General features: G+C 37.7%; 1 protein-coding gene across 1 annotated transcript in view; it reads right to left on the bottom strand.

Moving 5' to 3' along the window:
• Positions 1–13,240, bottom strand: part of Atg9 (autophagy-related protein 9) — a 201,805-nt gene that overhangs the window by 174,047 nt on the left and 14,518 nt on the right. Inside the window, exon 2 of the mRNA XM_090384098.1 lies at positions 7,147–7,289. Coding sequence (XP_090240224.1) covers positions 7,147–7,289 — 143 coding nt within the window. The remainder of the gene's footprint in view (positions 1–7,146; positions 7,290–13,240) is intronic.

Raw genomic sequence — 13,240 nt, 5'->3', positions numbered from 1 at the left:
ATATTGATGACATGTCACATGAAGCTGAAGAGGTTTTGTGTAATTAACTGAAAAACAACAGCTTCTCTATCCAGGTTGATGAGTCAGATTTCACCAATGTCATGCAGTAGCATTTGTAAGATTTGTAAATGATGGTGAAATTCAAGAAAACTTTTCTGCTGCAAAGAGCTGCCCAAAACAAACAAAGACCAAGATATGTTTGATGTTTTGTCTTCGTATCTGGAAACAAAAAGTCTGCCTTGGAAGAACTATGTTGGCATCTGTACTGATGGTGGGTGCTCGATCAACGGCTGGCTCTGTGAGAGATTTTGCCTCTCTTGTAAAAAAGAAAATTCTGACATTGTCATAACAAACTGCTTTCTTCACAGAGAGGTGCTGGTCTCAAAAACTCTTGGAGATTATTATTATTATTATTAGCCATAAGGTGCAAGAAAGCCTGAGGCTTATGCTGCACCAGCAAAAAAAAAAAAAATTCCCTGAGTTACCCTGAGAGAGAGAAGTAGAAAGGAATCACCAAGAAAGAGAAGAATGATAATATCCAGCTCATACTCACCAGATGTGAGCGCCCATGAAATGGTTCTGGATGATGCTACAAAAGTTGTTAACTTTATTAAACAAAGTGGTGCACTATGGCCACAGATGCTGATGCACCTAATAAATCCCAAAACAAACAATTAAACAAAGACAAATTCACTCGAGAATGTTTAAAAAACGTATGAAAACATGGACAAAGAGCACATAAATCTCCTGCTACATAAGAAACCTGGTGGTTTAGCAGAGGAAGAGTTCTCAACAGGATGTTTGAGCTGAAAGGTGAATTGCAGGAGTACTTTCAAGAAAACAGTATGCCAGATTTTGCTGAGTGCTTTGAAGATGAAGAATGGCTGCAGAAACTAGCACATGAACCAGTTGAACAAGTCTCTGCAAGGCCCTGGAGAAAATGTTTTGACCTCAAGTGATAAGATTCTTGGATTTAAAAGGAAAACGTGAATCTTTGAAAAAATCACGTTGCAAAAGGAAAGCTGTTTCTAAATACTGCTTGGGCTTGGGAGTGAGGGAGGATATCAGTAAGTCTCAAATCTTATTGCAAACCACCTGGAAGAACTGCAAAACACAGTTGAGCAGTATTTTCCCTCCCTTTCAACACAAGTGTATAACTGGGTGAGAGATCCTTTCTCTGAATCTTCTGCTCAGCCTGAGAACTTGATTTTGAAAGAAGGGAAAGAACTTTGTGAGATGGTGTGATCGTACGCTCAAGATGAGATTTACTGATCTGCCCCTAGACAAGTTCCGGATTTCTTTGAAAGAAGAGTATCCTGCCATTCATAGGAAAGAAATGAACATTTTGCTGCAGTTTAACTTCTTACATGTGTGAGCAAGCTTTTTCTTGTTTAACAAACATCAAGAGCAAGGACAGAAATAGTCTCATTTCGGTTAAAGATGAAATCTGTGTAGGCTTATCTCAAATTCAACCCATAATTGAGTATTTGTGCAGCAAAAAAACAAGCACAGATTTCACATTAAAGAGGAAAATTTCATTCTTTATTTTTAGTTTTTAAAATAATACTTTTTATGCATATATAATAGGCCTATAAAAGAGATCAAGAAACCCATATTTGTATAATAAATTTGTAACTGCTAAGCCTATATTTGAGCCTAATCATGTCACTCCGTAGCCAAGTGGTCAGGAGCGGGAGTGCAGTAGCACACGCTCTTTGAGTAGACCAGGGTTCAAGCCCCTGACTGCTGAATACGGTCGATCTGCCAACCCGCACTGGACCAGCGTGGCAGATTATGGTCCATTTCCCTCAACATGAATTGTTGAGGAGGCTTCCATCCTGCAGTGGGTTGATAATGGCTCTGCTTTACCTTTTTTTTTTTTTATGTCACACAGTAAGAAAAAAAATTTTTTTTTTCTCAAAGTCTTGCATAAAATTGTCTTAGACTATATTTTTATTCAATAGGGTTTTAGTAGCTTTACTATTAAACATTTGATAAATGTTCATGTTGTAAATAACATTAATTAAAATCAATTTAGAACCTTTATTTAAATTAAATCTACCAAGCCAACCTTTAGAAAAATTAAATTCCATTTTGGCTTAAGCCAAAATGGAATTTAACAGAAATTTATTATGTTTGCCTTATGAGTTTTTAATTTATGAAAAGGAAAGAAAGAATAATTTCAAGAAAGGTAAGGTAATCTAAGCTTAACTACCTGTTTCTTTTTAACAAAGGTCGGTTAAAAAGTAATTTTTTGTTTTAAATTTGGAAAAAACTACTTTTGCACATACCATACCTCATTAGCATCTAGTATAGGAGAAATTTGTGATAAGACTTTCAGGCATACTGGGATAAGGTAAAAAAGGTAGGAGTTTCTATTTCTTGATGTTGAGGTGATTTGCCCTACTTGCTGTGACTACTCTGGTCAACTTAGTGTTTCTCTTGGATGATTTCAGGTAATTTTCCTCATTTATCGAAATTCAGTAATGCAGACAAAGTTTTCTCTACCATTACGATGCCTGGTCAAGGTCGGCAGTTAGCAAGCAACTTTGGGCTACATGCACTGAGTTGTGCTGTCAAGCAGCTCATGCCCAAGAATGGTTTTAGCACCCCTCATTGCCTCGCAGTGAACAAACTAAAGGTCACTGCTAATTACTGACTGTGTCACTAGGAATTGAAGTGGAAGGGCTACTTAGCATTTATTGGTTCTCTTTTCCATATGACTATGGAAAAATCATTGATCTGTATTAGTTGCAACAACAAAGTCGACTATGCACCTGAATGTTCATTCTGTCATGCCATTTATTGTGGATCCTGTTCTCCTTACGCAGATCTTAAAAAAATTCATGAAAAAAGTTTAAAAAGGTTGAAAATGTGAACTATGTAAGGGTGACATTGAGTTTAATGACTCAGTGAATGGTGCCGATACCACATGCCTCCCGTCGTTGACACTGAATAACACATTTAGCACGGGTGGAGGCAAAGTATTAGCACAGATTTCAACAACTCTCAAACGATTTCCGTCAATTCCAGAAAGAGTATTTAAATAATACCAGCCTTGTGGCTAACAAACTTAATGAACTTCTTGAACTGACTAAACATGATAGTTGCGATGTGAAGTCACTAACTAACAACCCCAAGGATAGCACTCAGTTATTGCAATCTGAAAAAAAAAAAATAATAATACTTGAAACTAGTAGGAAGGGCTATGTAGTAGTAGTGGTGGTAGTAGTGGCATGTGATGCAAGAAAGCAAGTGTATGAGCTTATGCAGCATCAGCCAAAAAAAAAAAAAAAAAAATTCGCATCATTCCCTCCAAATGCCTGTCCAGTTCCTCCTTAAATTTATTTAACCTATCAACTTCCACGACAGATGGAAGTTTGTTCCAGCAATTAACCACCCGCTGGCTAAAGGAAAATTTCTGTACATCTATTCTACATCTGTCTTTCCTTAATTTGAATTTACCCCCTTAGGTACGTAATCTGAACAAGTGGAAGGATCCCATCAGAATTCAGCGTGCTCAACCCATTCAAGGCCTTATACACCTCAATCAGATCACTGCGCAGGTGCCTAGTCTTCGGCCACTGCAATTTGCAGAACTTAAGCCTCTCTTGGTAAGAGGATCCCTTCATTCCCCTCACCAATCTTGTTGCCCTTCTCTGTACATGCTCAAGCAAATCTACATCCTTCATAAAATGAGGCCTGCAGACCTGTACGCAGTACTCAAGGCGTGGCCTGACCATTGCCTTATACAGAGGGACAATCACCTTTTCCCTGCTACCAAAATTCCTATATATCATTGACAAAACCCCATGACCTACCCTGGCAGCCTGTCCGCATTGCTCAGAAAACTTCATATCTGCCTGCACAATTACTCCCAGGTCTTTTTCATTTTCCACTACCCTAAGTGTAGTACCACACAGTTGGTACGTTTCTCTGGGGTTACTTCTACCCATATGCAGTACTTTGCATTTGTCAAGGTTAAACTTCAGTTGCCACTTCTTAGCCCATCTGCCCAAATTATCCAGATCCTGTTGCAGTAGCACACTGCCATTACTGTCATTAACAACCCTGCCAACCTTTGTATCATCTGCAAACTTCGACATTAAGCCTGATATACCTTCATCAATATCATTGATAAATATACAAAACAACAGTGGACCTAACACAGAACCCTGTGGGACCCCACTAATAACATTAGTCCAAGAAGAGCAGCACCCATTGATTACCACCCTCTGTCTTCTCCCACTTAACCATCCTTTTATCCATTGTAGCAACTTACCCTTAATACCATTCTGCTCCAATTTGTACAATAGTCTTCCATGCGCAACAGTGTCAAAAGCTTTCCTGAAATCCAAATATATGATATCAAAATTATTTTTTGCATCCAGTTCCTTTGTAACCACATCATAATAACCAATCAGATTTGTCAGACAAGACTTTCCCTTAACAAACCCATGCTGTGTCTGAATTATTGCTGCAGTCTTGTTTAGATGATACTGCAATGCATCTTTAACAAGTGACTCCTTTATTTTACCCGGAACAGAAGTTAAACTAACTGGTCTGTAATTACTCGTGTCACCCTTCGATTCCCCCCTTTGTGAATTGGGGATACATTTGCACATCTCCAGTCCGTGTGAACCTCCCCTGAGTCCAAGGATGCTCTCATAATTATAGCTAAGGGTTTGCTTAGTTGCTTTGCCGCCTCCTTTAATATAACTGGATAGATCCCATCCACCTCAGGTGCTTTTCTTATGTTTAACTTCAACAATTTCTCCTCCACTTTGCTCTCAGTTATTACAAAATCATTAAGTACCCTGCTACAATTTGATAACCTTCTGCCATTTTCAAACCTTAATAATTTCTCATGTGTGAATGTAGAGGCAAAATACTCATTCAGTTTGTTTGCTATCTGAGCAGGATCATCAACAGTCGAACCATCGATGTCAAGTGGATCAATCAGATTCATCCCCTTCCTTTTAGAGTTTATATAAGTAAAGAAATCCTTGCTGTTTTTCTTAGCATCCTTTGCCAAAGATTTCTCATAATCTGCCTTCGCCTGGCTAACCTCCTTTGTGACCTGATTACAGACTAGCTTATATCTGCCATAGGCTTCTGAGTCGCTTGATAATTTATATGCATCCCATGCATTTTTCTTCTCTGTCACGAGTCTCATTAGTTCATTTGATAACCATTTAGGCCTAAACTTTGAACAATATTTCTTAATAGGTATGAAACTTTTAGTAGCATCCACGATTAATTCCTTGAATGCTTCCCACTTAGAATTTACTGTTGGTAACATCGAACATGGTGAAGCTTATTCTGATTACTTTGCTGAGCAAGAAAGCATTCTCACTGAAGTGCAATTACAAGAGTTGAAAGACTATATAATAGTGCTGCATAGGGAAAATAAGGAGATCAAACTTATCCTTCTGGATATATTTAACAAAATAGAGCTAAGGAATTCTTGATTATCCTGCTAAATTGAAGAACTTCCATAATTCTACAGAATTTATCCAATTCTATAAAAACTACGCCCAATCGAGCCTAATTGCAATTTGCCCACACTGCACATGCCATCCTACTAATAGCTGCTCCACACTGACTTCAGGAGGAGAATGTAGCGTGGTACAAATGAAAGACACCCAGCTAAGCAGTCAACTGAATAAAGACCACAGACTTCTTCATGCAAAATCGATAGATCCACTGAAAAATGTACTGCCCTTAGCAATGGAAAAAGAGTACCTCATGATCAGAGAAGCAGGAAAACAGAGGAAATAACAACAAACTGGTTCTGTTGCCAAAGTCTACACCATTAATGTCAGGCATATTGGTAACATGAGGTCAAGGCCTGTGGCAGGTGCAGTTCCAAAAGAAAAGGCACTGCATGTGAATTACAATGTTAGTAGTCCAGAAGATACTAACATTGAAACAGGTATTAGAACTCATGAGAAGAGTAAGGGCATAAATGAGTAGAATATCTTATCAGCCCATTATCATGCAGTTAATCTCACCTGTGCAAGCACTTTCCAATAGTAACAATCACCTACTCAGTAGCAAATATGGTATCATTGTTGTACGACGTAAATCCAGGTTATTCGTTTCCTGGCTCAGCCCACATACGAAGGTGGAAGTTTTAAATAAAATTATTAGAAACGAATTAGGAGTGGAAGTTTAGGTTCATGCACTTAGAACTAAACATCCCTCTTACGCTTCTTTCCTGGTGACCTGCAATACGTCGGACGAAAATAAAAACTATTGGAAAATGGAGATATTGGCCTCCAGGATTAATAATCAGGCCATTTAAAATCTACAATGTTAAAAGGAGTGATAGTTAGCAATCAAGGTGCAGATACAACTCTTGTGGTTCTCCGCTTTTGCAAACCTCTACTATTTCTGCTCATTCAAAGATGGATGATGATGGCTATCAGCATTCACTTCATATATATTATCAGAACTGTAGGAGCCTCATGAATAAAACTGACAAATTTAGAATCGTGCTTTGCTCTCTGGAGTTTTATGCATATATTTTTACAGAAACACGGTTCCACGATGGGATTCTAGATTCGTAAGTAGCAACAGTGGGCTGTACTGTCCTCAGAAGAGACAGGTGATCTAAGGGTGGTGGTGGTGGTGGTGGTGTTGCAATCATAATCTCAAACCAATATGTAGTAACAATGCACTAGTCTCTGCACAATATTGAAGGAATCTTTTTTCAGTTGAAGATTCATAACAAAACTGTTTTCATTGCAGCTATCTACCTTTCACCCCCCCCAAAGTGGGCTGTACTGTCCTCAGAAGAGACAGGCGATCTAAGGGTGGTGGTGGTGGTGTTGCAATCATAATCTCAAACCAATATGTAGTAACAATGCACTAGTCTCTGCACAATATTGAAGGAATCTTTTTTTCAGTTGAAGATTCATAACAAAACTGTTCTCATCATTGATTAATGATGAGCCAATAGGAATTACTTTTAGTACAACTGTGTAATTTAGTTCTATATTACAATTTTTTATGAAATCTTAAAACCATTCCAGGACTTTACACATTTATTATAACAAATTAAATTAAATTAAAAATTAAATTATTAAAAAATTAAAATTAAACAAATAAAAAAAGGAATAATATATGAATTTTTCTACCTACATTTTCCACTCTCTGGCACTATGTGAATCATCATTACATCATTGTCTTGAGGAGTTTCTGCCTCATTTTCATGACACTGCAGCAGGGACTGATAGCCAGCCTGCAGGCCAGACACATTAGACTGTGGAAACATTGATTCTTTCCTGAAGTAGAAAAAAACTTATAGAATCTACTACAAATAGAAAGGATCTGTAATTAAAAGAATTATTAATTGCATTTATAACTAAACAAAAAATTCACTTAAAAATCAATAGGTAATAATAATGAAACTGTTTACAACATGAACAATATAAATAAGTTATGTACAGGACAGAATGAAGAAAAGTTAATTAAATGTTGACTAATAATTATGTGCTATAACTATTACAATATTATTATTAAAATGGCAAAAAAAAAATTGCACAAACTTACTTTCAGTATATAGCATCTACTAAGAAAAAAATAAATAAATATAAAAAATTAAACAAAATGACCCCCTGATTTTCTTCAAAATATTTATCTAAACCAACTTTAAATCTTCAAACTCTTTCGCTCTGCAAGACTATGTAGCAATTTGTTCCAACAGAGATTACTGTTTAAATTAAGAAAATGTTCCCCCTGCTGATATTATCCTAGAAAGAGAAAATATGCCTCCATCTTAAGTTCGTTCAACTTTGTTAAAGCTTTGAACCAATCAATCAGATCACTTCTTAGAAAAATGCAAATGTTGCTTTTCAAATTTTGAAACTTTTGGAATCAAAATCGCTTCGTATAAAAATATCCACAACTAGTCATTCTCCTTTTTACCCCCACAAGTAAAGTATCTTTCCTAAAAATAAGTTCTCTAGATGGTATTCCATGTGGTCTGACCAGTGATTTGTACAACAAGAGCATTTACATCTTTACCTGTACTCTCGAAATTCCTGAAGGTTGAGGTACCCAGAAAAATCAGCAGAAATGCCAAAGAGAAAAGGGAGAGAAGTATCTGTTTTTCAGATTTACATTACTGAGATATATTAAACATTAATTATAAATTAAAGTTTATATATTAGCTGTTCGAGGTGACCTCCATCTTGTTCAATGGAGTATTCAGAATGACAAATCCACAATTTCCTGGCATGTGTTATCAATTCAGAACTATTCTTAATGGTTTCAGTGGCTTCCAAATGTAGTTTTCAGTTCTTCTTGTGTCATAACATGCAGAGATTAAATCATAGATTTCATGTGATCCGACACAAAGAAATCTAAGGTGATTATTATTATTAGCCATATGGTGCAAGGAAGCCTGAGGGTTATGCTGCACTGGCCAAAAAAAATTCCAGAGATACCATGAGAGATAGAGAGAGAGTCAGAAGTAGAAACAAATCACCAAGAAAGAAGAATGATGATATCCAGCTCGGGACCCTGGGTTTGCCAAGCAATGTTTGGTTGAGTTGGAGTTTGTTGGCACATCGGCAATGTGGGCTATAAAGCACCAAATAATGGTAAATGAATAAAAACAAAAGGCTCTAGATGTTGTTGTTATTTGGTTTTTAGGAGCATTAGCAACTAAGGCCATATTGCTCCGGGGATATGCGGTGGTCATTTCCTGACCTTTCCACATCCTCCGTATTTGGTGGTGATGGGCTCGACACCCAGTCTAATCAAGAAGCGTGTGCTACGCACTGCTGCTCCTTCCCACGTGGCTATGGAGGCGCCTCAAAAAAGGCTCTAGAAGTTGTCAAAAAAGGTATAAACAATATATAAGTAATCATTAAAAGTATATGGGGCAAGAGAATATATTTTAAATAAAACCAAACAAGTTTGACAACTTTTTTATCTCTTCCATCATGCAGTATGAATGTTGGATTTTGAGGTTATGATGAACATCATAGTGAGATCCAATCTTCCTTACATTTCGAGGGTACAGCTCTAAAACGGTATTCGCAGGCCAGCCGCTAGTTAGTACACTGGACCGAACCTATTGGTAACTCTTTAGGAGGCTTCCGGATCAGCTAGTGTATAATCTTGCTACCTCTACTCTGCCAGATAGTGACTGTAGGGAGTCCGAGCAGTGTGTATGCGGGGGGCACTTTCGAGGCCACATTATGTCAAAGATCTGGGTATATTCTTACCATGTGTACTTCACATCCAAAAATTTCATTACTTCATACAGCATGTCCTCCCCCCACTTTTTCTTACTATTGAATACACCATGAATTGTCAAACTAATAGAGTAAGCTTATCTGCAAAAAACATCTAAACCTTCCAAATACTTCCTAGTTCATTTCACAAATATACATGGTCTCAATTCTAATCTCAATGATGTCCATTTCCACTTGCAGTCTGCCAAAACCCATGTACTTTTTCTGACAGAATCTCAGTTATCGGTTGATTCAACCACTGCTCATCTCAGTTGCCCAAATTATTCACTGTATGATTCCTTTTGGCTCAAAGGTGGTATTTGTGCATATGTCCGTTCTGATATTCCCTGTCAGAGATTTGGTAATTTGGAATCTCCTCTTTTCAAACTTCTTTGCCTTAAAATCTATATACCTCATTATGTCAAATTCATCTATTGTCTCTACCATTCTCCCAACTCCACTAATCACTTGGAGCTCTTTGACTTCCTCTCTTTGCAACGACTTTCTCCAGTCCAACATTCCTAACAGTGAGGTAATTTTCCTTGGTGATTTTAATGATCACAACTGCAGCTGGCTTCCATTTTCTAGTCACACCAACACAGCTGGTTGAGATGCTGAGGCTTTTGCGATTACTAATGACCTTGCACAAAGATTGTTCATTTACCTACAAGAATACCAGACAATCCTATCCATACAGCCAACACGCTTGATCTTTTTCTCAAAAAACCCTTCTAAGTACACAGTTGAAGTGAGTGGTCCTTTCTCTTTTCCAATAGAACCTTTATCTCATGGCTATTCCCAACTTCATTTGTTTGGCATTACAAGAATGCAAAATGGGATGACCTGAGAGATTTCTTTTCTTCTTTTCCTTGGTTGGATTATTGTTTCAAAACTGCTCAGATCGTGTCAGTGAAATTATTCATGTAGGAATGGAATCCTTCATTCCACACTCCACTTTAAAATCTCGTCCTTTATCTAAACCTTGGTTTTCCAATTCATGTGCTAAGGCCATTCAAGAGAAGAATGCTGCATATCATAACTGGCTTGTTTCCAAATCTTCAGTTTCATTTTCTGCCTACACCAAAGTTCGCAACAATTGTAAAGCAGTTATTAATCAGTCCAAACTAGATTTTGAACAGGCTAAGAGTTGAAAACTTGTTTCTTGCCCTAATGGTAGCCAAGCAATCTGGTCTCTTGCCAAAGCTATTGGCCTCAACTTTTGCCCATCTCTGTTCCCACCTTTTGCCCAACTCTGCTCAAAACCAGTTGGTTCTATTGTCACTTCAGCCAAGGATAAATCTGACCTGCTAGCATCCCATCAACTCCTGCATTAATGATCTTGGTAAAGCACCTCCCACCATTCCCAACACGCTCCATTCAATGCCTCCTGTGGTCTTCCGTCAGAAGGATATTGACGAATCTTGAATGCTAAGAAAGCTCCACGTCCTGACATTATTTCTCCACTTGTTCTCAAAACCAGTGCTCCTGAACTTACTCCTGTTCTTTGGCACCTTTTTTCACTATCTTATCCAAAGGTGTTTTTCCTTCTGCTTGTTCCTAAAAAGGGTGACAAATCCCTCCAATCCAATTATTATCCCATTGCAATTACTTCTACTCTTTCTAAAGTGACGGAGAAATCAATTAACCATCAACTCTTAAACTACCTAGAAACCTTCCGTATGATCAACGATCGCCAGTATGGATTCTGTCAGTGTCGATCCAGTGGTGATATTCTGGCTTATGTTACCCATTTATGGATAACGTAAGCCAGATGTTTGGTGAAACACAAGCAGTTGCTCTTGACATCTCAAATGCTTTTGATCGTGTTTGGCATAAAGTTCTTCTAAATAAGCTTCCATCTTATGGTTTTCCAACTGTTTTTTGTAATTGGTTATCCAGTTTTTTCTCTGATCGCTCACTGAGGGTGATGGTTGATGGCTCTCTGTCTTCTAGCTTTTCCACCAATGCTGGTGTCCTCCAAGGTTCAGTTCTTTCCCCACACTCTTTTCTTCTTGTGTATTAATGACCTTCTTCCATTGACTAGAAATCCTATCCATAATTTTGCCGATGATAGCACACTGCATTCCACTTTCCATTTTGAGAAACCTTGCCCTGCTCAATCAGTTTCAACTTTTCGAATATCCACTACCAATTCCTTAAATGCCGATCTCCAGGTAATTCTCCAGTGGGGCAAAAACAACTTAGTTGATTTCAATCCTTCTAAAATTCAATCATTTCTTTTATCTCACAAAAAGGATTCTTCTGCTTCTATGCTTCTCTTTGGTGACACTCCAGTTTCTAGGCAAAATGATATATCTGTTTTGGGGATTATCCTGACTTCTAATCTCTCTTGGCACAAGCACATTACAAATATTTCTTCCTCTGCATCTAAAAAACTAGGTTTTCTCTTTCGCTCTCTGTGTTACTTTTCTTCTAAACAGCTGTTCACTCTGTACAAATTGCATATCTGCCCTACCATGGAATATTGTTCCCACATCTGGGGTTGTGGCCCCCAAAATCTCTCTCAGGCTTCTAGATCCATTCAGAAGTGGGCAGATAGGTTAACCCCAGGGGCTCACATCTGGTGAGTATGGGCTTGGCACACCCAGGGTCCTGAGCTGGATATCATCATTTTTCTTTTTCTTGGTGATTCCCTTCTACTCTCTCTCTCTTTCAGGGTAACTCGGAAATTTTTTTTAGCTGGTGCAGCATAAGCCTCAGGCTTCCTTGCACTATATGGCTAGTAATAATAATAATAATAATTAATGACTCATCTCTAACAGTCTCTCCACTTGCTGTCTCATAGACAGCACTGTTTCTGCTGCATGCCTTTTCTACAGATACTTCCATGGGCACTGTTCTTCTGAATTGGCTTCTATAATTCCCGCTCTCTTCTTCAAAACAGTCCGAACAAGTGCCCCCCCACCAGCCAACATCCATTTACTGTCCGACTTCAAATTCACAGAACCAACTTTTCATCATCCTCGTTTATTCATTCAACTGCCGTTTTCTGGAACAACCTTCCTTCATACGTATTTCCTGAAAATTATAGTCTAGAGAAGTTCAAATCTAATATCAGCAAATATCTTCTTTCGTCTTCCAACCCAAGCACGGTACTAAGTACTATAGGTTCTAATACCTCTCGTGTTTGGAGTTTTCATAAAAAAAAAAAAAAAGGATAGATGTGTGAAAATTTGCTTTCAATTTCTCTCAGCCAGAGAGGAATTGACTGTTGGAATAAACTTCCGAAGTGAGTAGTCTGAATAAACAGACAAAAAAAAAAAAAAAATTAGAAAAAATGGGGTTTTTTTTTTTTTTTGTTTTTTCACTAAAGTTGTTAAATATGCTTGCTTCCTTGCATCGCTATACCACTATTAATACAGTAAACCCCCGCTATTCGCGGTCGCTGATTTAATATAAAATGAAACCTAAAATAATGTGAATTTTAAATCACCGTGAACATTTTCTGCCATAAAAAAACATGGGCGTGGCTAAAATCATCTTTCCCAGTCAAAACAGCGCTCTCAGTGGGTGGGGGGAGAGGGGTGACAAAATCATGAGCGTGGATGTTTCTCACTAATCCTTTTTCAATATGTACTATGCACTTGTCATGGGTTTCGTCGTTTGCTTTTAATTTATATGCTTATAAATTGAATAAATTTATTAATTTATAAACTGATATGCTTACAAAAGTGATAAATCTACCGTTTTGCAGTGTAAAACAGACTTTTTTGAGTGTGTTAATGGAAGAAAGTGACTTGATTGTGGACAAGTTCTTTCTAACCCATACAAAAATATGGCTACAAATAACGAGGGAAATGTGAAAAGATCAAAGGTGATGATATTAGCGAATAAAATTGAGTTATTAGACAAAATTTCTAATGGTGAAAGTGTCTTCTCAGTGGCAAAACATTATAAAATCAATGAGTCAACGGTACGATCAATCAAGAAATCAGAAGAAAAATCTGCCGTAGTGTCCGTGAAAACATGCT

This window comes from Mastigoproctus giganteus, chromosome 10 (genome assembly GCF_048544385.1).
Source record: "Mastigoproctus giganteus isolate SK-2022 chromosome 10, ASM4854438v1, whole genome shotgun sequence".
Lineage (NCBI taxonomy): Eukaryota > Metazoa > Arthropoda > Arachnida > Uropygi > Thelyphonidae > Mastigoproctus > Mastigoproctus giganteus.
This window is presented reverse-complemented; position numbering and strand designations above follow the sequence as displayed.